The sequence below is a fragment of the Acomys russatus genome, chromosome 4 (genome assembly GCF_903995435.1).
Source record: "Acomys russatus chromosome 4, mAcoRus1.1, whole genome shotgun sequence".
In the NCBI taxonomy this organism is placed as follows: domain Eukaryota; kingdom Metazoa; phylum Chordata; class Mammalia; order Rodentia; family Muridae; genus Acomys; species Acomys russatus.
Window position 1 is genome coordinate 55,351,053 of NC_067140.1, and position 25,958 is coordinate 55,377,010.

The window sequence follows — 25,958 nt, forward strand, 5'->3', positions numbered from 1 at the left end:
GTATTTTACAGCTTTTAGGCAAGGATATGTACACACAGTGAAACAAATATGTCTTTGTGGTTACAACTCTTGGAAGATGGGTTCAGGGAAGCAATCACGGATAGAACACGTAACATCATTGTTTTTATTACTTGGCACAGTAAAGCATAAGATCACCCAGAGTTAACAGCATACTACCAAGAACAGGTTAATAAATTCTTGTGGTTATTGTCTTAAAAAAAAAAAAAGAGCAACTTGGGGAAAAAGGGTTTATTTTATTCTAGCGCCGAGTTCAGGCTTACAGTGCATCTTGCCTGCCTTGTGTGGCGCTGGGGCTCAAACTCATTGAACCACTGAGCAGACTGAGCTACATCCCAGGCCCTGTAGGACTTCTTTTTAGATCCTACAATGAGACCTTTCTCTCCCCTTCCCAGTATTGGCGGTTAACCCAGAGAAGCCTTTGCCCTCTACGGAGTTACAGCCCAGCCCTTTCTGTCTGTTTAATGAGCTCTTTGTTAAACATAGATGCTCTTTAGCCCTCTAGCTAAATTGTTGGGGTGCAAGAGCTGGTACCCGGCAGGAAGGGGACGATATAAATAAATCAGACCAGTTAGGTAAGAAGTGCAGGTTTCCAGGCCGGGCGTGGGGTGTCTTCTACGATGTTTTGTTCTGCGTTGCTTTTTAGGGAACCAATCACACTTCGTGTCGATTGAAGAATGTTGAACTGTCAGCTTCTAGACGAGGGCGTGGACCAGCCGGCAGTGAACTTGACGCCCTCCCTTGGGTATCAGGTTCAGGGATCGACGTTTCTGTGCCCCGGGTGTTACCTTGTGATCTCGCGTGCTCCCGCGGCTCCCAGCAGGAGGACGGGGTTCCGCGCCTTTACAGCCTGGCACCCAGGCAGCTGCTCACGTGCTGCACAGACTTAATTTGCAGGGCAATAGGCGTGCAAGGACCCGCAGCCACACTGAAAACGACAGATCCCAAGACGCAGGACCGCGCAGGAATGTACGCAGGAATCTGACAGTCGGTTCTAGCCTAGCCTCCAGCACACATATTCTGAGGACACGTCCTGGTGAGGGCACGCAGTCCCCGCGTCCCTGTGGGTCCACAGCGCAGTTTTCGCTCTGCACCCTTGTAGGGACAGGCGGGAACCGGCTGGCATCCGCCGGACTTTGGAGCCTGAGCGTGAAGGTGTGCAGGAAGAGGGCAAAGGGGCGACAGGCGCCGGGGCCGCTGCGGCCACAGCTGCTAGTAGAGTCCGTCGGGACACGCCCGCTTCCAGGTCTTTGGGGGCGGCGGGACCGCGGTGCGCGCTCCTGATTGGCCTACACGGTGTCCGCACGGCCGCCAAGCGCCGCCGGGGGACAGAGCAGGGAGTAACGGGACTGTGGTCACGGGCAGCCCCAGCCACGCACCATGCCCTATATACTCATTAGCACCCAGATCCGTATGGTGAGTACCTGGCATGGGTGAATGCGACAGCCACTCTGAGGGACTTTCCTGATGGCTCCGCCACCGGTTCACCACGTCCCCCGCGGCGCGGACACCAGGCAGGGTCAGCCGGTTGGGTGGGCAGGTAGCTCCGTGGGGGAGACCCAGGACCCGCTTCACAAGCGCGGCAGCCCGGGCTGGCCCGAAGGCACCTGTAGCCCCTTCCAGGAAGCGCTAGTTCTGATGCACAGAAAGAAGGAGGGGGGGCTTCAGGCGGCCTGGAGAAAGCAACACGCGGGAGTCTGAGGCCACGGTTCTCTGGATGCATTTTCCTCGGCTGGGGGTGGTGGTGGTGGTAGGAAAACGGTACTGGAGGCTTCGAAGCCCCCGTGTAACTTTCAAAGGATACGGGATGCCCCCTCTCCCAGCTGAACAGCAGGGCGCGCTATCGTCCTCTTCCAACCTATCTCCCAGGGGATAGCTAGGGGCAGTGGCTCATCACCCAACAGGAGAGGGCGGGGCAGTGGTTTGAAAACCTGTTCAGTGTTAAAATCTGGATTGCTGGACGCTTTTCCAAGATCTTCAGAAACGCTGGAGAACGTGGGGATCCAAGCTTGGAAATCTCCTCCTCAAAAAATAAGTATTCTTTTAATTCTTTTCTATTTTTATTTTTCCCCTCTGAGACAGGGTCTCATGTACTACAGGCTGCCCTCAATTTTGTTATATATTGGAGGCTGGCCTTGCTTCCCAATTGCTGGGATTACAGACATGCCCCACCAGGCTTGGCTCTCTTGGAGCGTCTGGTTGGTTTGTTTGGTTTTTTGTTTGTTTGTTTTTTGTTTTTGTTTTTTGTTTTAACAAGACAGGATTTCTCTGTGGCGCCCTGGATGTCCTGAAACACACTCTGTAGACCAGGCTGGGCAAACTCACAGAAATCTGCCTGCCTCTGCCTCCCGAGTACTGCGATCAAAGACGTGGACCTCCACAGCCTGACTAAAGCGTGCCACGTTTTGCTTCCATGCTTATCAACTGACAAGCATTGGGTTGTTTCTGCCTCTAGATTGTTACCTAGTTCTGCTAGGAAGGTTGCTCTTGTTCTGTTTTTCATTTTGGTGTCTGCCCACCTGCCTGTGTACAGATTTTTGTGTGGACAGGCGTTTTCATGTTCATTCTCCAGGGGATGCCAATGCACGTGAAACATGGCTGGTGCCACCAGGCAGGCGATGTTTAGAGGCGCTGGGACGCTGTCTGGGAAGTCAGGGAGGACCCACCCTGCTCTCCTCTTCCCTTGTGTGCCCCCTGCACCTACAGCTTCCTCAGGGGGCCAGTGGGGAGGGGAGAGAAGTAGGAAGGACTGTCCGCTCGCGCCTGGCAGCCCACTAAGCAGCTCCTGGGCCTTACCTTGCAGGAGGTGGGTCCCACCATGGTGGGTGATGAGTATTCGGATCCGGAGCTGATGCAGCACCTGGGGGCCTCAAAGAGAAGCGTCCTGGGAAACAACTTGTAAGTAGTTACTGGCGCCTTGCAACTCCACCTTCTCCCTGGCAGGGCCCAAAGTTTCCCTGAGAGAGTCTCCCACCCCCTGCTCCTCCCCCCCCCCAGCCTACCTTCACAAAGCAGCTCAACCTTAGTGGAAGTCTGGGACAGCCTGTACTGTGTTTGGGGCTCTGGGAATGAACTGTTCTTGCCTCGTCCTCTCATTGGATCCATCTTGTCAGTTAAGACAAGCTTTGCCTGGAAGAGCTGGCTGAGTAAGAGCCCGGCCCCAGAAACGGAGCAGGACACGTGGGTCCTCTTCCCAGCTCCTGGCTGCCTGGCACTTGGCTTCAGGAGCCTTCCTGTCACCGCTGTGTTAAACACCCCTGCTTCCCTTCCGGCTTCCTCGCCCAACTGTCTTAGCAAGCGGGCATGGCTGAAGGCAACTCTCAGAAAGCACTGAATTGGGAACCTGTTTTAGAGGAGGAGCGGCAGGAGCATGGCAGCAGGCAGGCAGGGAGCTTTAGATCCTGACCTGCAGGCAGCAGGCAGGGAGACCCTGGGCTTGGCGTGTGCCACAGCTCCCAATCCTTCTAATCCAATGGGTCCCAACCTTCCCAATGCTGCACCCCTTTAATACAGTTCCTCCTCATGTTATGGTGACCCCCAACCATAAAATTATTGTTGCTACTTCAGAACTGTAATTTTACTGCTGTTGTGACTCATAATATAATATTTGATATACAGTATAGCTGATATGTGACCCCTGTGAAAGGGTCACCTGACAACCCCAAAGGGGTCATGACCTACAGGTTGAGAACCATTGTTCTAATCCTCCTCAAACAGTACTACTCCCTAGTAACTAAGGCTTCAAATGTACGAGCCTTTGGCGGCTATTTTCATTTAAGTCACCAAAGCAACTTATAAAAGGACGCATTTAATTGGGGCTTGCATTGAGTGAACTCATAACCACAGCGGCAGGAGCACAGCAGCAGGCAGGCAGGCATAGTGCTGGGGCGGTAGCTGAGAGTCCATGTCCATCTAATCCGCTAGCAGAAGGCAGACACTGGGCCTGGAGTGGCCTTTAGAAAATTAAAAGCCCGCCCCCAGTGACACACCTCCTCCGAGGCCACGCCTTCTAATCCTTCCCAAACAGTTCCACCGGCTACAGACTGAGCATTCAAATATATGAGCCTGTGGGGGCCATTCTCAAACAATCACACCCTCCCCACTATTGGGAGAGAAGCACCAAGTGGGTTCATGGATCCTTAGAAGAGCTGCCGGGGTTCAAGTGCAGGAAGGGAAGAGAAGACAGACCGACCCCAGCACCTTGCTTGGCCAAGGCAGGGAGAAACCAGTCCTGTTTCTTGCCATGAGACATTTGCTTCAAAATGACAAGCTTAGGGTTTGGGCCTCTTATCTGCTTCATGCTCTTTGTTTGTTTGTTTTTAGAGCCAGAGTTTCTCTGTGTAGCCCTGGTTGTCCTGGACTCTCTTTGTAGGCCAGGCTGGCCTCGAACTCACAAGAGATCTGTCTGCCTCTGCCTCCCTGAGTGCTGGGATTTCTCATGCATTGACAGGAATAGCAATGGTACTTCACTGGACTGTTGGGAGAATAAAACAGAAAGTCTGTAGCAAGCTATAGGCCAGAACATGTGCACTTTCGCCTGTCACCAGCAACTGCCCAGCAAACAGGCCCGGCACTAAGGAGACACTCGCTTTGTACAGGTCCTTGCACTGTGTGCCTCATGCCACTCCCCTGGTCTCTTTACAGCTATGAATATTATGTCAACGACCCTCCTCGTATAGTCCTGGACAAGCTGGAACAGAGGGGTTTCCGTGTGCTGAGCATGACAGGGGTGGGCCAGACGCTGGTGTGGTGTCTGCACAAGGAATGACCTGCCTGAGCTAACCTGGGGACAGAGGGACCGCCATGTGCCCTGACCACAGTCCTTGCATCACTATCTGCCCTGCCTATCTCTTTCCTGACTGTCCACGTCCTTGCCCAACACTGGTGTGCTGTCAACAGCCTCAGGAACCTTGCTCCAGTTGGTTGGGCACAGCAGGCCCTCCCTCACCCTGCTGCTTTCAGCTTCCCCCAGCTTTTGCTGTAGGGCATGTGCTGAAAGCAGGCGATGCAGAGGACAGTCCCTGATCCTGCACACCTAGTCCAAGCCAATAAAGGACACTCACAAGTGGTTGTTCCTCAGTTCTGTGGGACAGTGACTCTTGCGTTGTGCGTTCCTTACTGGTCTGTCCCCACCCATGGATAAAGCCCTTGCCATGGTGTCCTCTCTCAGATAGAGCCCAGCCCAAGATGAAGAAAAGTAGACTGTTTTTTTAAAAAAAAGTTTATTGGTCATGATTCAGGGATGGGTGTGGGGTGGGAAGGCCAGAGCTGGGGCTACGTGGGCTGCCCCTCATCTTCCTGTTGCATCTGGGCGATGAGCTGCTGGCGCTCAGCGGCTTGGCGCATGCGCATCATGACAAGACTCTCATAGTCCCTTTCTGACAGCACTGAGCCCTGGGGACAGAAAGAACAGAGAGGCATCAGGACACTGGGGCCCAGCCCCACAGATTATAGACTCAGTCTAGGGCCTAGACAGAGCCAAGTCTAAAAGCCCATGAGGAAGAAGGGAAGGCCGAGACTTGTTGAATGCCAACTCCTCCAGGAGCCTTCGGAGAAAGCAGGCCTAAGCTCCCTGGCAGCTCATCACTAAGGTGCTGCCCTCAAACTCCCTTCGCCCAGGACGTCACATCTGTCCACATCCTGCTCTGGCTCGGCTCTTCCTTGTGAATCACTTTCCTATGTGCTGGCCTGGCCCTCCTGCTTCATTTCCTCTCAGCCCTTTATCTGACTCTTTCCCTCCGCCCATGGCTTCTGCCTGGCAGGTTTCCAACAGGACTCTGCTAGACACAGACCAGAGCACTTCCCGCTGTGGTGGATACAGGAGGGGGCCTTGCCCCTCACAGCCTCAAAGTGCTCCCCCCCAGATAAGCAGAGCAAGTGTGAGCCCAGCTTGCCTCAGAAGGACACAGACCCAGATTACCACAAGGCAGGGGCCTCAACTTTCTTTTTCTTTTTTTTTTTGTTTTATTTTTGTTTTTTTTGGGGGGGAGGGGGACAGGGTTTCTCTGTGTAGCTTTGGCTGTCCTAGACTTGTTTTGTAGACCAGGCTGTCCTCGAACTCACAGCAATCTACCTGCCTCTGCCTCCTGAGTGCTGGGATTAAAGGCGTGCACCACCAGGCCTGGCTTTGACTTTCTTTTATGATCTTTCGAGCTGTTCAGGGGACCCAGGGAGGCTACACTTTAATGGCCTAGAAACAGACAGCCTCCAGCGCACCAAGGCTGTGTGAAGCGAAGCAGCCCCAAGGCAGACCACTGTGCTGCCAAGCCCACAGCCCATCAAGAGCAACACTGTGAGTCAGGGCACTGCCTCCCTTAGCACAGCTGGAGCTGTGCTGATCAGAGAGGGAAACCCACCAGAGCTGGCATAGCCACAAGCCAGAACAGGGATTACAAGTGTGGTGGCCCATCGGTGACAAAACAGTTGTGGAGTCTCCTCGGGGCACCGCACACTGGTGCCCCCCCCAGAAGAAGGCTTGGCCAGCCGCCAACAACCCAGGGAGTAAGATGGGAGTTGTTAAGTTGTTGATAGTAAGGGTGCAGATAAGCAGGAAGTGGTACCCAGCTGGGTCCCCCTGACCTTATACCTCCTCTACCCATAGTCATGCACCCTACCAGCCACCCTCCCCCCAATTAATGGCAGTTCATGGCAGGCTCACATGTCCTGTCCACAAGAAGGTCCCCAAATGAGGCCCATGAGCCAGAGGGAAAGGACGGGAGCAACACAGGAGCAGCAGGGCACTGGACTCCTGCTGGAGTGAGGAAGAGAATAAGAAGCTGAGCAGCCATGCTGATGCTCCAGCTGTGGGGAGGGCAGTGCTCCTTCCCCAAGTTTGCATTGCTCTTCCAGGAAAACTTCAAGTCACCCCTGGCATGCCCCCAGCACCTCGGGAGGAGCAAGCCCTGCACAGGCACGGGGCTATCCCCGTTACCACACCCTCCACATCTTCCCCACCGCTCCTGTGGCCTGGTTAATGAGGGCCTGTCTTCCAGCCGCGGGCTGAGTCACCCACACCAGCAGCTCTCTTCTCTTTCTTCCCCAGCAATTGTTCCAAAAGTTGCCTTTCAATTAGCATCGCCTCCCTGGGCTCCTCCCAGAGACTTCTGGGGCTGGAAGCCGGGCATGCCTGCTGGGGTCAAGGTGGCTGTGGAGCCTTTACTAGAAAGGAAGTAGCCTGGTGACACACCAAGCAGGGCTGTCCCCAGACCAGTCCCCAGAGGAATCTGAAGCGTCCTACTGCCTTGGGGTGTTGGTCACAACTGACCCAATCCCAGCCTGTGGATGCTGCAATTACCTCAGAGCACGAAACCAAACCGACTTCCCACCTGACTGAGTCAGCTGAAAACAAAACACATCTCTACCACACACTGGCACAAACAGCCAAACCACTAATCAGTCCCCAGATGCTGGCACAGAGAGCACAGCCCTACGCTGGCCAGGAGATCGGCACATGCCAGGAGCCATCAGAGAGAAGATGAGCAGGGCCCGCTGCTGCCTGCCTGTGGAAGGAGTGCTGCTGCCCTGCTAGAGGTCCGGCCAGCCCACCAGCCCTCAGCTTTGTTTTGCCCCTGCTCTGCCTGGTAAGTACTGCTGCTTCCTCTGGGTTTTTTCCACATGCTGATCAAGTAACCAGGCCACTCTCATCCAGGTGAACTCCCAGCGCCCTAATCTCCTGGACAAAATCTCCCTGCTACTAGTCTTGCCTCACCATCCAAGACACAAACCAAAGGACCACACTGAGCAGAGCCCCACAGCCTCTGCTGCGAGCCCTTAAGGGGTGGGTGTCTCTGGTTCCTGGCACTCAGCACTCAAGCAAATGGTCACTTGCTGCTGCTGCTGCTGCTGCTGAGCCCCTCTGTGGATCTCCTCAGATGCCAGGCCCATTGGATGAGTCTTGGGAGCTCCATGGAGACCTGGCGGAAAGGCTCCTTCCGCAATGCCTCCTTTTTCAAGCGAATGACCCTGAGGCGGCCACGGCGACTTCGGCGACAGGGCAGCATACTTAGCCAGGCCAGCACTGCTGGTGGTGACCATGAGGAGTACAGCAACCGAGAAGTCATTCGGGAACTACAAGGGAGGCCAGATGGCCGGCGGCTGCCCCTGTGGGGGGATGAGCAGCCCCGCGCCACTCTGCTGGCCCCACCCAAGCCCCCACGCCTCTACCGCGAGAGCTGCAGCTGCCCCAACATTCTGGAGGCCCCAGCGACCTACACTGCTTCCTACTCGGCCACCCTGCCCTCAGCAGTCTCCCTGACAGGCCCCCTCCACCCGTGCTCAGAGGAGGGCCTTTTGGATACTCCCCACTTCCCGAGGACACCTACTCCAGAGCTCAGTGACCCTTTCTTTTCCTTCCAAGTGGACCTGGGGGTCTCACTTCTGGAGGAAATCCTACAGGTGCTGCAGGAGCAGTTCCCCAGAGAGCCCCACTTCTGACCCTGGTGAAGACAGACAGCTGGGATGACTGGCGGAGTGGAACCTGTGGGACCCAGGGAAGGAAGGCGCAGTATGGGATTAATGGACAGGTGAGGACAGGAAGCCACAGTCCTGCTTGCCCTCTGGCTGCTGACCAATCCTCCAAGCCACCCCGAGTGAAGGGGCAGAAGCCAGCTGGGAACGTATGGGGTCACTTTCTGGCAGGAGTCCGGAAGGAAGCTGGAGAGGCCAGGAAAAGGAAGCCACAACTTGCAAATGCAGGAACTAGTCAGTGGGGAGGCATGGCAGCACAGGGGCAAGCCGGCAAGTAGGACAGACAGTGCCCTGTACCAGCCTCCTATTGACTGTGACAGGGAAGTCCCGGGACACGTCTAGGAAGAAGTAGGAAGGTGGGAGGCCAGAGAGGAACAAGAATGGACAAGTCACCAGTGACTTCATATGATTGTTTAATGAAGTAAAAGCAAACTGGAAATTTACTTCCAGAGGCTGGAGGATGGCTCAGTGGGTAAAGTGTCTGCTGTGCATGCGGAGGACCTGAGTCCAGACCTGCAGTACCCACACAGAAATGCTGGGCAGGTGTGCCAGCCACCTGACAAGAGACCCTGCCTCAGTAAATAAGGGGTGGGCACAACTGAGGAAGACACCTGAAATCAACCTCTGTCTCTCTGTCTCTCTCTCTCTCTCTCTCTCTCTCTCTCTCTCTCTCTCTCTCTCTCTCTCTCTCTCCCTCTCTCTCTCTCCCTCTCTCTCTCTCTCTCCCTCTCTACTCCTCTCCCTCTCTCTCTCTCTCTCTCCCCTCTCCCTCTCCCTCTCCCTCTCTCTCTCTCTCTCTCCCTCTCTCTTTCTCTCTCACGCTCATACATATACACCATACAGACACAAACACAACAGAAAGAAAATTTCAGTTACTTTTCACCCTAACCAACTTTGTTTTTGAGACAAGATCTCACAGGTAGTGAGGGTGGCCTTAAACATGGTCCTCTGACCTCCACCTCCTGAGTGCTGGGAGTACAGGTATGTGTCACCACACCCAGGTATTTTATGTGGCACTGGGGATCAAATCCAGGGCTTCATGCATGCTAAGCAAGTACTCTACCAAAATGAGCCGCATGCCAGCGCTCCAGCAGCATTTTAAAGATGTTTTTTAAGAATTCTTTTTAGCCGGGAGGTGGTGGCGCACATCTTTAATCTTAGTACTTGGGAGTCAGAGGCAGGTGGATTGCTGTGAGTTTGAGGCCAGCCTGGTCTACAAAGTGAGTCCAGGACAGCCAAGGATACACAGAGAAACCTGTCTTGGGGGGTAAAAAAAAAAAAGAAATTTTTTTATTGTGTGTGTGCACACACATGCACGCAAGTGAATGCAGGTGCCTGCAAAGGCCAAAGGTGTTAGATGCCCCTGCAGCTAGAATTATAGGCAGTTGTGAGCCACCTGATGTGAGTACTGGGGATTGAACTCAGGCCCTCTAGAAGAGCAGTATGTGTTCTTAATTGCTGAGCCATCTCTCTAGCCCACTTAGCAACATTTTAAATCAACAGCCACACCTGACTGATGGCTACCTGCTGGACAACAGAGCATAAACACTGACACTGTTAGACCAAAGTCTACTGGACTGTGATGGCCAGACACTAGTGTGGAACCATCAGACCCATGGGTAAGGAAAGGAAGAAGGAAGATGCCAGCTCCAGGCTGCAAGTGCAGGGGTGGCTGGCAGAGCAGGAGAGGCAGGCAGAGGAGATTGCAGGGGAAAGGCAAAACATCAGCAGCAAAGCAGAGCATGAGACTCGAGCAGCCCACAGATTTGCAAGCGATCCTACCCACAGGGTGTCCCGGGAACGTCCACGGGCCCTGTGGATGGGAGCCTCTGGCTCAGCTACAAGAACAGCAGCCTTCCTTCCCAGCAGAGTGGAGACCCAGACCAGGGAAAGGACAAGGCAACACCAAGAGGCTCCAGAATCTTCCACCAGGCCTGGGGAGCTCTGCCTTGCCCAAAACAGGCCAAGGGTACCAGCTGGACTACTACCCCGTCCAGAGCCCAGGAGCACTGGGACCACGTGGGTCTGGCCTTCGGGCTACTCAAAGTGTGAAAGAAGAATAGAAGGAAGCTGTGACACACACTGCTGTCACAGACCCACATCTGTACGTCTTTTTCCTGCTCCTGTGCAGAGGTGCCCAGCGGCAAGGCTCCTCTAGATACAGGAGGCAATGAATAAAGGTTTTTCTAATGCAACCTACAGAGTATGATCTGGGATGGAAATGCCAAAACTTAAGGGTGAGGTACCAGGCTTCTTTCAAGCCAGGATCCTGAACTGGCCTACACTACTTCATGCTTTTTTTCTATGCAGGGTCTAAGGCCCTGTGGTGGTATGAATGAAAACGGCCCCCTTAGACTCATGCTGGGATACTTGGTCCCCAGTGGGTGGAACTGTTCGGGAAGGATTAGCAAGTGTAGCCTTGTTGGAGGAGTATGTCACTGAAACCAGGCTTTGAGGTTTCAAAAGCCTGTGCCATTCCCAGGCACCTCTGTCTCTCTGTCTTGTGGTTGTCATCTTAGCACATAAGCTCTCAGGTGCCTGTCCAGTGTCCTGCCCACCTGCCTGCTGCCACACCCCCTCCACGATGGTCATGGGCTCTACAACCTTCTGGAAGTATGAGCCCCAAATCAAATGCTTTCTTTATAAGTCACCTTGGCCATGGGGACAACAGAAAAGTAATTAAGACAGACACACTCCCCAAAGCTTCCGCTCTCTCAGGCAGGCATGGGGACAAGGGACCAGACAGAGAGTCTGATGATTCTCTGAGAAGCTGTGCACATGCCAACAGGTACCCAGGCTGTTTCAGAGAAGGGAAGAGCCAGGAGCTCCTGCCCACAAAGCAACCATCCCTCCAACATGAGTGAAAAAAGCCGCAGGTCCCAACCTCTGCAGCCAGGCTAAAATAAGCGGGACCAAGAAGGACAGAGTAACACAAGCCATTGTGGTGTCATACGGACTAAGGCAGCCCTGGGCCCATAGTAGCTAGAAAGTGAACACTTCACCACAAGTGGGACACCACATATAGCACCCCAGGTTCAAGATGAGACTTGATGTTATTCTAGGGGAGATGTGCTCTTCAGAGTCAGTTTGTCAGTGGGAAGCCAGAGACGCACCTGGGAACACCCCACTGCTCTAGTCATTGCCTCCTGGCCTCCTCACCCAACACTGGGTTTCCTAAACTACAAATCCCTTCCAGCATGACCAAGAGCAAACACACAGAAGTCCTCTCGGTAGGGATGAGCGCTCCAACAGGAGACACACAAAGGACATTCTGTGTAGCTCTGGAGGTGTACTTCCCCTCCAGTAGAGTGCGGGCTAATTATGAGTCGAACCCTGGGTTTGATCCCAGGCCAGAAAAAAGTAAATAATTAAGTAAAATAGAGAAGAAAAAAAACCTAGGATAGGGTCTTCTGGTACCTCAGAGAGAAGAGAGATGAGCAGGGAGTCAGGCCTCCCTGCTGGGCTGCTGAACCCTCCCACCCCATCTGCTCTTATCTGACTTGGAGAAAGGGTGAGAGTGGAAGAGGGTCCCACACCCTAGGCAGACCCAGCTACGTGACGCCCGGGTTTTTACCGTTGGCAATCCTGGGTGGCTGGGGTCCACTGTGCTCTGGGGCTGTCCCTCCAACCAGGAAATCCTCAGAGGGTTGTCCACCAGGCCTACTTCATTTCTGACAGCCAGCTCCTGTCAAACAGAGTACCCAGGCTGTCCAATCCAGTCCAGCTCTAAGGGGCTCTTTCTAGCCCACAGAAAAATTAAAGCCAACATTCTCATCCTCCAAGCGGATCTGGGCAACCTCAGCAACCTACAAACGACGCTATGCTCAAGTTCTCGCGCTCGGGAGCAAGTGGAGGAGATGCACCTTCTGATTTGGAGACAAAAAGGAACATTCAGGGTGGGAGGTCATGCTGGTGCAGGGTGGTGGGAGGCCATGCTGGTGCAGGGTGGAGAGAGGCCATGCTGGTGCATGGTGGGAGGCCATGCTGGTACAGGGTGGAGGGAGGCCATGCTGGTGCAGAGTGGAGAGAGGCCATGCTGGTGCAGGGTGGAGGGAGGCCATGCTGGTGCAGGGTGGAGGGAGGCCATGCTAGTGCAGGGTGGAGAGAGGCCATGCTGGTGCATGGTGGGAGGCCATGCTGGTGCAGGGTGGAGGGAGGCCATGCTGGTGCAGGGTGGAGGGAGGCCATGTTGGTGCAGGGTGGTGGGAGGCCATGCTGGTGCAGGGTGGAGGGAAGCCATGCTGGTGCAGGGTGGAGGGAGGCCATGCTGGTGCAGGGTGGGAGGGAGGCCATGCTGGTGCAGGGTGGGAGGGAGGCTATGCTGGTGCAGGGTGGAAGGAGGCCATGCTGGTGCAAGGTGGAGGGAGGCCATGCTGGTGCAGGGTGAGAGGCCATGCTGGTGCAGGGTGGAGGGAGGCCATGCTGGTACAGGGTGGAGGGAGGCCATGCTGGTGCAGGGTGGAGGGAGGCCATGCTAGTGCAGGGTGGAGGGAAGCCATGCTGGTGCAGGGTGGAGGGAGGCCATGTTGGTGCAGGGTAGAGGGAGGCCATGCTGGTGCATGGTGGAGGGACGCCATGCTGGTGCAGGGTGGAGGGAGGCCATGTTGGTGCATGGTAGAGGGAGGCCATGCTGGTGCAGGGTGTAAGGTGGGGCTAGCTGGAGTGAAATAAGTCAGCACATTTTCTCATCCAATCTTAAAGCCAGAAGACCTCTTGGGGATATTCAGCTTTTGAGCTGGCCTAAAGACTCACTGGCAGTATGGATCACCTAATATGAAGGACCCATGAAGTTGGGCCCCTGCCCAGAATCACAGGGCTATTAGTGGCCCTCAAGGCCCACACAGTACTCACCGCAGCCTTGATAGTTGCAAACTCCACTATGGCGTTGCCTGCCTTCTTTCTGGACAGCACCAGGTTGAGAACCTCCCCATACTGTGGGGACAAGAGAGCCAGAATATGACTGAACATGCAGTGTGGCCCATTATGCTACAGTCCAGCCTTGGAATAAGCTATTTCTAGGGATGCAGAGGAGCAAGACTGGAGAGGAAATGAAGTTGTTTTCATTTCCTCAGGTACAGAGGACAGCAAAGGTGAGATGGGCAGAGCACGGGGACCTAGGCTAGCACACGGCACAGCTGTCTCAACTTCTGAAAGCAGGAAAACAGAGGGAGCTTTCATGCTAGGCAGCCACCTCGGCACACCCAGCTAAACCCTGTGCTTCAAGGAAAGGGCTAGGCTTAGGCAGGGAGGGAGAGCTGGCCAGAAGGGCGCACAGTAACTCTAATGAAGGGTGCCCTGGCCTAGGGGAGTCTCTAGGCTGATTGTGGTTATGACACAGACAAGAAAAGATGAAGTTCAGGGCCACTGTGGCAGATGCCAGCGGAGCGTACCTTTTGTAAGAGCCTGAGGAGGACATCTCTGGAGTAGCCACCTTGGGACTCATCCTCCTTCGTACACTTCCACTTTAGCTACAAAGACGACAACAGCAGCATCACCTACACTGCCCTGCACAAGTGAGCCTGCCCCTCTGAGAGGAAACTCTGCTGCTCGCCACCCAAACCATGCTTCCTGTGGAAATTTGTGGGGCATGTAGGCTGGGCGACTGGAGAAAACAGGCAGGGAGCTAGAGTGAGGTCAGAGACGTGTCCAAACCCCAAAAATCTCAACTTGAGACCAAAAATCCCTCCCTGAGACCTGCAGGAGCCCATGTTTCTGTGCCTAATGCCCCAGGGCACGTAGCCTGGTGACCCCCCCCCCCCGACAACCCCACAATTCTCAAGGTAGTCACAGGTAGTCACTGGCCTGGCATCTGGATGCAAATAAAGCATCACCAGCATCTCAGCCCCAACTAATGACATGCACCCACCCTGGAAATCCCTTCCCACTCCCCAAGGCTTATATATATAGTTCTTGTCCACCTTGAATAAACAGGCATTAGTGATTTCCCTAAATGACATCTAAGAAGTTGCTGTTTCATTGGGACAGCTCTGAGCTGGGAAAAGCTTAACACCAAAATCTCGAAGGCCTCCCCCACCCCTCCCAGCAAACCCCATGTGTTCTGGGCTCTGCTTCATCCTTCTCCGCTCAGTGTCTGGCAGTGCCTGGACACCCCAAGGGACAGAGCAGAACGTGGAACCACAGAAACTGAGCGGGAGGCAGCCTGATCAGTCTTAGTGACAACGTGGCACTATTAGAACATGTTTCAAAGGGCTTTTGAGGATGCCTTGCCCACACCTGCCAATGTTACAGCCACTTGGTGAGGCAAGCTCTGAAAGACTGTCCTAAGGTCCAGGCCCAGGATGACTGAAGAATGTAACAGTTGCCCACAGAAAAGCACCTGTTCTCACTGAGAGCTGCTGTGCTGTGATCTCAGATCCTACAGACTCACCTTTAGTTTGGGGGTTCCTTTGCCTTCAATATTTTCTGTTCTTCCTAAAAATATTGGTGGGGGGGGAGTAAAATTTCAGAGTCCAAGGTCTCCCACCGGAGAGGTGGCACCAAGCCAGAGGACTGACATAAAAGGCTCCTCGTGTCCAAGGGAAATGCCTGTCCTTTCCTGGTGAAAGGTCTTGAGGGGAAGCTAGACACAATCCCACCCCATTCTTGGATAGCTGGCTCAGCCACTTCCTGAAGGCCACCTGTTAGCTCTCCCAATTGAAAAGCTGGGAACACATCCTAGGGGCCAGAGGCAGATACAGACCCCTCAGTTCCACTAAGGCCAGGTACCCCAAGGCCTTTCCCTCAAGATGTGCTCTGGGATTGAGACCTGTAAGAAGCACATAAGGCTCCTACAAACTAGTGTGTGTCACCGGAGGACGCTGTGGAACAACATGGGGTATCCACAGGGTTCTAGCGGGGGGTTGGGGGGCCCTCCACAGGCACTGCAGGAAGCAGCCAGCACAAGCACTCAGGAGACAGGGGACCCTCCACAGACACTGCAGGAAGTAGCCAGCACAAGCACTCAGGAGACAGGAGGCCCTCCACAGGCACTGCAGGAAGCAGCCAGGGCGAGCACTGAGGAGACAGGGTTCCCTCCACAGGCACTGCAGGAAGCAGCCAGGGCGAGCACTCAGGAGACAGGGCCCTCCACAGGCACTGCAGGAAGCAGCCAGCACAAGCACTCAGGAGACAGGGTGCAGTCTCACCTCTCAGCCTCTGCTCTCGGTCCTGGCGGATCTGCTCCTGGACCAACCTTTGCTGCTCCTCCAACTGACGGGAACCCTCTTCTCGAAGGCGCGCAATCTGCAGAGCGGGAAGCGGAGGGTGACAATTCTGTGCAGATCCAATTCCAGGTTGGCCCACCTCGTAAAGGTCCCTGGGAGGTTCCACCTGCAAGCTAGGGCCCAGCAACCTGTGGGTGGGACAAATCACCCAGCTCCCACAGAAGACAAACAGAGCAAGCTCTCCCCACACAATAGCTACTCAGGCACCTCACCCTCCAGCAGTGGTGACCCTCAGCCCAGGGTCTGGGTGCTCACCTCCTGTTCTAGGGTTGTGGTGCTCCGGCTCTCCTCATCTTCCTCACTCCCCTGGGCCTGGGCCTGGGCCTGCCGCTCCCGGGCCTCCAGGTCTAGGCACAAGGGTTGAGTGGTCCAGTGTCTAAGTTGTAGGTCTATTACAGCCTCAGACCACCCCAGCTCGGGCTGTCCCCCACCACCTCAGACAGGATGGGCACCATAGAGCAACCCAGCCATCTCTTGCAGTTACTTTCCACTGCAAAGGGGCACACACAGAAGAGACATGGGCTCCAGCCAAGCAGCCACGGGTCTGCAAGAGTTAAAACGGCTCACACTGACCAAGCAGGTTCTCTCCATGAAGTGAACAGAGAACAGGTGGGTGCTGGGTCAGCAGCCTAGGGCCTTGTGTCAAAGATGCCTGTGGGTGGAGCAGCTTGCCTCTGTTGCTGTGGTTTGGCATCACATCCTGACCTGGCCCAGTCTCAGCTTTGATTCATTTCCCATCACAGAACTCAAGTTCTCACTGTGTCCCTTCCTCCCTCTCCTCTGGCAAGCTTCACCGTGGCCTGAGTTCCCGTGGCCTCTCCTCAGACAGGCCGGCTGCTGCTGGTGTACTCCCACATCCCAAGGCCTGTGCCAGGACAACTGTTGTAACAAACCCTTCTCTCAGGCTTAGGACTCACTTTCCTCTCTGCCTACCTGACTTACCCAGAACGTGCCCCCTTCTGCCTCCCATCCCTGCCTTGACCTAAGCAAGCATTCTCCCACTAAGCAGGCCCTAGCCCATCTGTTTGTTTGGTAAATTCATTAAACATGACCGAGGTGGGGCCGGTGAGAGGACCCAGCACAAATCCGCTAGCTGCCAAGCATGATGACCTGAGTTCAGCTCCAGAACCCACACAGTGGAAGGAGAGAACTGGTTCTTGCAAGTTGTTTTCTGACACCTATGAGTGCTCGGTGGCATGCACATGCACACCCACACACTAAATAAATAAATGTAACACACATCTGTAGATGCTGGACTATATTCTGCTCCCTGTATCTCTGAGGAAGCCTCTCAGAATGCAGACTTAGTAGGAAGGGGCTGGAGTAAGTAGGAAAAGCCAGCCTCTGCCAGAGGTAAGGACTCTGTGTGAGTTCCCACTCCGGCAAGCTTCTAGCTGTATTTATTGTTACTTTTATGTGTTTTGTCTGCATGCGCTACCTGCATGCCTGGGACCTGCAGAAGTCAGAAGGGAGTATCAGCTCCCTAGAACTGGAGCGCCAGATGACTGGGCGCTGCCACGTGGGTGCTGGGAGCTGAGCTCAGGTCCTCTGCCTGAGCAACAAGTGCTTTAACCCCAGAGCCGCAGCTCCAGCCCGAAGAGTCTTAACTTTAGTAGTAAATCAGTAGCTATGTCATTCCTGAGAGAGCCTTTAGGGCCCCGCCTCTCCACACAGTTCTGCCAGGAAAGCTCTACAAAGGCTCTAAGGAGAAAGCAGAGGGAGACTAAGAGCGAAGGCCGAGGGAAGCCAGAGGCCGGCCAGCCTGGTGAGGTCACCTACCAAGCTTCACTTTCTTCCTTTTCTCATCGAGCCTCTGGGTCCTCTCTGCTGCCTGCTTCTTGGCTTTCCTCACCTTATCATAAGCAGCCTGGAAAAACCCAAAACAGCAGAGTCAGCCAGAGGAGATCTGGCATCTTCCTGGCCCCTGCCCCCAACCCAGAACCATCAGGATCCCTGGAGCTTGGCCAACAAGTAGGTACCACAGGGCAAAGGGTCGAAGTCCTCACATCCCAGTGCTAGCTAAGCCTGCCCAGTCAGCTTCTGAAATGCATGAGATTAGGTTTTTCTAGACAGCAGCAATCTCTAGTCCCTGGGGACAATTCAGATAAAGGAGGTGGGACTTACCCTGGCTGCAGCATCAGTCAGTACCCTCCAAGGCCTGGGAAAGCTGGTGGAAGAGTTCAGCTACACACAAGGACAAACAAATAAAAAATAACAAGAGAAAAGAAATGAAGCTGGATGTGATACTTTTTTTTTAAAAAGATTTATTTATTATTATGTATACAGTGGTCTGCCTGCATGTATACCGGCATGCCAGAAGAGGGCATCAGACCACATTATAGATGGTTTGTGAACCACCATGTGGTTGCTGGGAATTGAACTCAGGACCTCTGGAAGAGCAGGTGGCGCTCTTAACCACTGAGCCATCTCTCCAGCCCAGATGTGACACTCTTGTGCTTTCTCAGCAGAACCCTTCAAAGAAGCCAACAGTGAATAGTAAGTACACTCACAACCAACTGGATACCCCTGACATGTGAAGCCAAGCCCTACGCTGCTCACAGCAGCCACATGCATCCACACCCACAGCACAGACACACAGAGCTGAGGTCAGGTGAGCAGGTCTCGAGAGTCTCACCTGCTCTGGGGTTATCTGGGTTTTTGTCTGGGTGACAGGAGAGCGCTTTTTGCCTGTATGCCTTCTTCACCTAGAAGAGTCAGAGTACAAATCAGTCACCCTCCCTGAGGGACAACAGGAAAGCCCATGCCACCTAACAGAGACTCTAGCTCCCTTTTCACAGCCACCATGGCACTGTAATAAAGGCGAAGGCCATGGAGGGAGCTGGCCACTGACGTCCAGCAGGGAGGTAGGGCCTGCTTCTAGCAGAGCCCAGTCTCATCACTTGGTCCTGGTGTCAGTACAGCCACTTGCAAACAGCTACTAGATACACTCCTGGTGGCCATGGAAACTGCAGCCACCTTTCTGAAGGAAACCTTAGCTGCTAAAGCTTCATTATTACACACTTACGTGTTTTTAATTTATCTTGTGTTCTTGTGCCATGTGGGAGTCAGGATAGGAGGTAGAGTTGGTTCTTTATTCCACCACATGGATTCCAGACATGACACTCAGGTGGTCTGGTGAGGTGATCTTATCAATTACATTTTAAAATGTATTTTCCCAGCCAGGCCTGGTGGTGCACACCTGTAATCCCAGCACTCAGGGAGGCAGAGGCAGGTGGATCAATGTGAGTTTGAGGCCAGCCTGGTCTACATAGTGAGTCCAGGATAGCCAAGGCTACACAGAGAAATCCTGTCTTGGAAAACAAATGAACAAAAAACAAAACTACACACACACACACACACACACACACACACACACACACACACACTTTCCCTTTGATCCAGCCTACAAATTTGAACGAGAGAAATGACAAAATAAGTATATAAAGATGCTCAATGCAACAACAGTAAGTGGAACTAGCAAAATTTCTATCACCAGAAGACCCATTAAAAATATGACAATGGCCAGGTGTGGTGGCACACGCCTTTAATCCCAGCACTCGGGAGGCAGAGGCAGGTGTATCCTGTGAGTTCGAGGCCAGCCTGGTCTACAGAGTGAGTCTAGGACATCCAAGGCTACACAGAGAAACTCTGTTTCCAAAAACCAAACCTAACAACCAAAACTATGGCAATGGCTTGGTGTGGTGGTCCATGCCTGCAAACTCTGCTCTGCAGAGGCAGAAGCTGGGGTCAAGAGTTCAAGGTTGTCCTGGCTGTACAGTAAGTTACAGAGCCAGCCTGGGCTACATCAGACCCTATCTCAAATCAAATCAAAACAAACAACATAACCACTACAGGGGCTGGAGAGATGGCTCAGCGGGTAAGGGCACTTGCTGTCAGGTCTGACAACCTGAGTTTGATGCCTGGAACGCTAAAGTGAAAGACGAGAGCCAACTCCCACAGCTTGTCCTCCAAACGTCACAAGCACACCATGGCACATATGCATATGCACTCCTACACACAACATACACACACACTCAATAAATAAATATCATTTTTAGTTCATTTTTATTTTTGGGGACAAGGTCTCTCTACATAGCTCTGGCTGTCCTGGACTTACTATGTAGACCAGACTGTCCTGGAACTCACAGAGATCTGCCTGCCTCTGCCTCTGCCTCCTTCCTGAGTGCTGAGATTAAAGGTGAGTGTGTGTGTGTGTGTCTGTCTGTCTGTCTGTGTATTTTTTTCCAACATAGAGTTTCTCTGTGTTAGCCTTGGCTGTCCTGGACTCACTCTGTAGACCAGGCTGGCCTCAAACTCACAGAGATCTGCCTGCCTCTGCCTCCCCAAATTAAAGGTGTACGCTGCCACACCCAGCTTGGCGGGGGGTGGTGGTGGTGGTGGTGGTGGTTTAACATTTAAAAGCAAATAAATCAAACAGGTACAGACACCTGGTCAGGCACACCGTTGCTTCTTTCTCAGCACATTAGAGGAGTTCTGAGAAAGTGATGAGGAGTGACATTCAGGCCTGGAATCCAAGAAGTTGGGAGGCTGAGGCAGATTGGTAGTTCATGTTGAGACAAGACTGGGGTACATGTTGAGTTCTGAGACCCCCGTCTCAAAAAAAATCTACTTTTGGATGGATGGATAGCTAGCTAGAGACAGGCAGCTAGAGCAAGGATCACAGGTATGCACAGAAAGGACGGCTGCGTTTTTTCTAAGAGTGGCCTGATATGACATAGAACCAGGCTACCTGAACTTACTGTGTAGTCCAGGCTGACCTTAACTGCTCCCTGCTCCTGCCTCGGCCTCCTAAGCGCTGCAATCACATACATTCACCACCAGGCCAACCTCTAGCATTTCTTATATTAGCAAAAACGAAAAAGCAAGGCCTGGAGAAATGGCTCAGAGGCTAAGAGCAGTTGCTGCTCTTGCAATTAACTGGGTTCGATTCCCAGCCCCACATGGTTGCTCACAACCACTTATAACTCTTTTGGCCTTTTCAGGCACTGCATGCATATCGTGCACAGACACGCATACAGGTAAAATAAAATAAGTAAAGCAACAGCTATCACACGGCCTGCTTACAGGTTTCCAGTAAAGGTGGTAGAGAGCCAGTGTCTGGCTGCTTCTGCGATTTCCGCATCTCGCTTTGTTCTGTACAGGGAAGCTGCTGCTCCCATTCCTGAAAGGAGCACCTCAGCACTCTGGCTTCCTGGTTTCTCAGAGGGAACGAATGCCACCTCTACACTCAAGTGAGCTAAATAAGGACCCTCAGAGGCAGGCAGCCAGCATCTCCAGGGCGAGAGGCCACCAGGCAGGTACCTGAGTCAATGTACCTCCAGCCACCGGGCCCAGGATCTCTGGGATTGTGCTGCCACCTGCTGGGCTGAGCCAGTCCCACACCTACACCTACCAAGGCTAGCCTGGCTCTCCAGATGCAGCTTGAAGAGACAGGTGGCCTTGGGCATCCATCGAGGGAGCAGGTGTTCATCCTGTTGTTCCAGCTTCGCAATCGCCTACTTATGCAAATCTCAGCCCACATGCTCGTTACCCCGGCTCTCTTATTAAAGGATGGCAAGGAGCTGGGCATGAAGGCTTCACAGCCATCAGGACAGTGGGAAGCTATGGACTACCCGAGGCTACAGAACGAGGCTGCATCCCCAGCCTCCTCCCCTCCAAAACCCCAATACAGTGGTAAGGCCAAAGACAGCTTGCTAGGTAGCTGTGCATGCGCAACCATCGTCATGAACTCCAGGCGCCATGTCATCTGTCTTCTCGCCTCCACTGAGCCCACAGCTGCAACTATTTTATTTAATTGGTGTTCTTGAGACAGGATCTCCCTTGTGCTTGCTGGTATTAAAGATATCCACCGCCAGACCTGGTCCCATCTCTTTTATTTTTAAGCCATACTTTACTAAGCTTTTCATATATAAGCATATATATGCATATATATATGAAAATATATAGAGTATTTCTTTTTTTCCAAGACAGGGTCTCACTGCCCTAGAAACTCACTATGTAGACCAGGTTGGCCTTGAGCTCACAAAGATCCACCTGTCTCCAAAGTGCTAGGATCAAAGGTGTGCGCTACCACGCTGAACTTTTCTTTTCTGTTTTAAGGATCTTTATCTGATTTTTTAAAAGTGAAATACAACAAAAATATAAAATGAAGCTGGTAGCTAGGTGTGACGGCACACACCTATAATTCTAGTACTAGAGAGGCACAGAGGATTGCCAGAATCTCCAGGAGCCCAGGGCTTACCTGGGCTACACGATGAGTTCAAACCATGTAGGCTAGAATTACATGGTGAGACTGACAGGAGGGGAAAACAAAAGAAAACCATACAGGTGGAGACAGGGAATCAAGAGTTCAAGGTCATCCTCAGCTAACTAGTGAGTTTGAGCCATCTAGTGCCCCCATCTCCAGAGAGGGAAGGAGGGAGGGAAGTGAGAAAGCGAGGACGAGAAGAAGCAATTCTTAAAACAATATAAAGGGCTGGGTGTGGAGGCTTGGGGTGTGGTCAGCAGGCACAGATGGGGCATCTCTGTGAATTCCAAGCTAGCCGGGGCTATGTAGTGCAACCCTGTCTCAAAAAGAAAAAAAAAAAAAACCATAAAATATGATTAGTAACAACAACAACAAAAAATCTGTCCTCACACACACAAATTAAGAGCTAGGTTGTTTTGTGTTTTAATTTCAGAGCTGAGGCCCAAACCCAGGGCCTTGTGCTTGCTAGGCAAGCACTCTACCACTGAGCTAAATTCCCAACCCCTTAAGAGTTGTTTTTTTTTTTCACCTATTAGTTACAAGGACAAAAGGATGTTAGGCAGCTGAGAAGGCTCAGGAGTTAACAGCACCTGTTCTCAGGTAACAAGATGGTTCCATAGTTAAGAACACTCTGTTCTTCCAAAGAATCTGGATTCAAATCCCACCATCCACAGGACAGCTAACAACTATAGCTAACTCAAGTTTCTGTAAGTGCTGCATATGTATGGCAGCCTGTGCCGGTGAAGGAACAGTACACATGAAAAAAAAAAAAAAAAAAAAAGCCAGGCATAGTGGCAAGGCAGAGGCAGGCAGTCTCTGTGAGTTTGAGGCCAGCCTGATCTACAAAGTGAGTCCAAGGCAGCCAAGTCTACATAGAGAAACCCTGTCTTAAAAAAAACCAAAAACAAGGGGCTGGAGAGATGGCTCAGACGTTAAGAGCACTGTCTGTTCCTCCAAAGGTCCTGAGTTCAATTCCCAGCAACCACATGGTGGCTCACAACCATCTACAATGAGATCTGGTGCCCTCTTCTGGCCTGCAGGCACACACAAGGGCAGAATACTGTATACACACACACACACACACACACACACACACACACACACACACACAAAATCTTAAAAAGCAACAGAAAACAATTTTCTTATTATTTTAAAATTAATTAATTATTGACCCTACATCCGGCAATAAACTTTTAAACATTTTTTTTTAATTCAACAATTAAGAATCACTATGGCTGGGCGTGGTAGTACAGGCCTTTACCAGCACTTGGGAGGCAGAGAAAGGCAGATCACTGTGAGTTTGAGGCAGGCTGGTCTACAAAGTGAGTCCAGGACAGCCAAGGCTAACACAGACAGAGACTCTGTTTTGGAAAAACCAACAAACAAACAGTCACTATGGATTAAAAAAAATTAAAACAAAACCCTTCATGGTAGATATTATTGCCCTCATGTAACACATGAGGATGAGAAAACTGGTATAGTGAGGAGTTGATTATAATACATAAAATCCATCAGCAAAAACTTGCAACTGTTATAGCCAACAAAAGCTATTTTAGCTGGAGATACAACTTTAGCTTACGTAGCTTTGGCAAACCCCAGCACCACACATGTACAAAATCCACTCCAGTCAAAAAAGGTAGGAACAGTAACGACTCCCAGCCTCGTCACACCTTTACCACAACAGATAAAAATATAAAAGAGGGGGCTGGAGAGATGGCTCAGAGGTTAAGAGCACTGGCTGCTCTTCCAAAGGTCCTGAGATCAATTCCCAGTAACCATGTGGTGGCTCACAACCATCTATAATGAGATCTGGTGCCCTCTTCTGGCCTGCAGGCAGAACACTTACACATAATTTTAAAAATCTTAAAAAAAAAAAAAAAAAATGGCAGCACTTGGGAGGCAAAGGCAGGTGGATCTCTGTGAGTTTGAGCCAGTCTGATTTACGAAGTGAGTCCAGGACAGTCAGGGTTACACAGAGAAACCCTGCCTCAAAACAAACAAACAAACAAACAAGCACTTAAATAAGGCTTTCTTTCAACTACTTTAAGTTAGGAGGCAACATGTCTCAGCAAGAGAAGGTTCTAGAATTGTGAGAGATGTATTTTCAAATTCAGAATCTTTCTTATCCTAACAGTAAGAGTTTCACTGGCTCTCAGGCTCTACAGCACCCGCCCCCTAGGGCTACTGGAAGGGTTAAAGGAACCAATATGACACTCCACACAAGTTCCCAAACCTAAAGGCGGCATGCTAGCACATCCCTGTGATCCTAGCATCTGAGCTGTGGGAACAGGGGGACCAAAAGTTCAAGGCCACCCTATACCTTGAGCAAGTTCAAGGCCCTGTCTCAATAATAAGCCCAAAGCTGGGTGTGGTAGCACACACCTTTCATCAAAGTACTGGGCTACGAAGTGAGGACAGTGTTGAAACCCAAACAAACAAAACCAATCTGAATGGTCTGGGTGGACAGCAATGGTCCATGGGTGCCCCAGGAGCTCTGAAATATTCTCACTGAGAAAGTGGAGGGCTTGGGTACACAGCCTGAAATCTGCCAGAGTGGCCACGAACCAACTCACACTGTTCTAAGAATGCTGGTCAGTGTGTCTGTCTGGATTGACGAGTTATTACTATACTTAGCTGCTAAACCTGTCCTAGGCAGAGCTCGCCCCTGAGACGAAGGCTGGAGGCTAGTTTTGACTATGAACCAGTTGGTCTGGACTTTGGTGCTTCCTTACAAACTAGATCCCAGCTCTGTCCAGCCCTCCTGACACTCCAGCAGCTGAACAGTTTCTCACCAGATAAACAACTCTCCTAAAGCCATCTGGCCTCAATTCTCAATGCTGCTTTTTCAAGCTGGGCCTGGTAGCCTTTATTCTCGGCTACTTTAGAGGCTGAGGCAGGAACAGTAAACATTCCAGGCCTAGTTGGGTGTGATGGCTCATGCCTTTAATCCCAGCACTCAGAAGGCAGATCACTGTGAGTTCCAGGACAGTCAAAGCTACAGAGTGAAAGCTTGTCTCAAAAAAGACAAAATAAAATAAACCAAAATTCCAAGCCTGATTGTGCAATTTTGTGAAACCTCTCAAAAGAATAAAAAAAAAATATTAAGGACTGCAGATAGAGCTCAATAGTAGAACATTTGTCTGGCATGCAAAGGCCTTAGTTCAATCCCCAGCAAACAAACAAACAAACAAATATACATATATGTATATTTCTTTTCTTTTCTTTTCCTTTCCTTTCCGAGACAGGGTTTCTCTTGTAGCCTGGCTGTCCTGGACTCACTTTGTAGACCAGCCTGGCCTCAAACTCACAGAGATCTGCCTACCTCTCCCTCCCAAGTGCTTGAAATAAGGCTATATTTGAGACTAAAATGTCCAACAGAAACCAGCAAGATGACTTAGTGGATAAAAGTACTTTACAAGCAGGTCCTGCAAACCTGAGTTTGATCCCAGAACCTAGAGTGGAGGGAGAACCAACTCCCAAAATTGTTCTCTGAGCTGCACATGCATCCATTTCTGTCTGTCTCTGTCTCTCTCTAGTCTCTCTGTCTCTGTCTCTCTCTAGTCTCTCTCTCTCTCTGTCTGTCTGTCTCTCTCTCTCTCTCTCACACACACACACACACACACACACTTTGGTTTTTCAAGATAAGGTTTCTCTCTATAGTAGCTGTCCTGGAACTCACTCTGTGGACCAGGCTAGCTGTACTCAGAGATCCATCTGCTGTCTTCCAAATGCTCACTGGTTCAAGTCCAAGCACTTCCTCTAAAAATGGAAAAAGTTCAACAAAGCAGTGCTTTTCTCAAGTTTGGTGAGACTGGAAGGAGAGGAACTTTCAGAAGGAAATATCATGTAAGGTGTAGGATAAAGCCAAGACTGTGGACACAGGGAATCCAGCTTGAAAGCGGCTTCCAAGGACACCAGGAAGGCTCAGGCAGAGTTCCGGCGGCCACAGAAAGCTGCCAGCGACGCCCGTGTGCCTCTCAAGC

At 52.0% G+C, this 25,958-nt stretch overlaps 3 protein-coding genes across 4 annotated transcripts in view; 2 read left to right on the plus strand and 1 right to left on the minus strand.

Moving 5' to 3' along the window:
- Positions 1-1,203: 1,203 nt before the first annotated feature.
- Positions 1,204-5,090, plus strand: Gchfr (GTP cyclohydrolase I feedback regulator). The gene is made up of 3 exons (XM_051144399.1): positions 1,204-1,434; positions 2,822-2,916; positions 4,663-5,090. Exons 1-3 carry the CDS (start codon positions 1,399-1,401, stop codon positions 4,784-4,786), a joined length of 255 nt encoding a protein of 84 aa, XP_051000356.1. The 5' UTR covers positions 1,204-1,398; the 3' UTR covers positions 4,787-5,090.
- Positions 5,091-5,237: 147 nt separating this feature from the next.
- Dnajc17 (DnaJ heat shock protein family (Hsp40) member C17) overlaps positions 5,238-25,958 on the minus strand; it is a 33,921-nt gene continuing 13,200 nt past the window's right edge. Inside the window, 11 exon segments of the mRNA XM_051144400.1 lie at positions 5,238-5,412; positions 12,059-12,169; positions 13,336-13,416; positions 13,875-13,952; positions 14,873-14,916; positions 15,630-15,726; positions 15,963-16,054; positions 17,487-17,574; positions 17,832-17,855; positions 17,857-17,891; positions 18,343-18,412. Of these exon segments, the coding sequence (XP_051000357.1) occupies positions 5,293-5,412; positions 12,059-12,169; positions 13,336-13,416; positions 13,875-13,952; positions 14,873-14,916; positions 15,630-15,726; positions 15,963-16,054; positions 17,487-17,574; positions 17,832-17,855; positions 17,857-17,891; positions 18,343-18,412 (840 nt within the window). The 3' untranslated portion in view covers positions 5,238-5,292.
- On the plus strand, positions 7,112-8,727 carry C4H15orf62 (chromosome 4 C15orf62 homolog). 2 transcript variants are annotated; one of them, XM_051144401.1, is made up of 2 exons: positions 7,112-7,598; positions 7,667-8,727. In XM_051144401.1, the coding sequence occupies exon 2, from the start codon at positions 7,906-7,908 to the stop codon at positions 8,449-8,451; it is 546 nt and encodes a 181-aa protein (XP_051000358.1). In that variant the 5' UTR covers positions 7,112-7,598; positions 7,667-7,905; the 3' UTR covers positions 8,452-8,727. The 2 variants fall into 2 exon arrangements, with proteins under 2 accessions (XP_051000358.1, XP_051000359.1); XM_051144402.1 differs by having other exon boundaries at positions 7,679-8,727.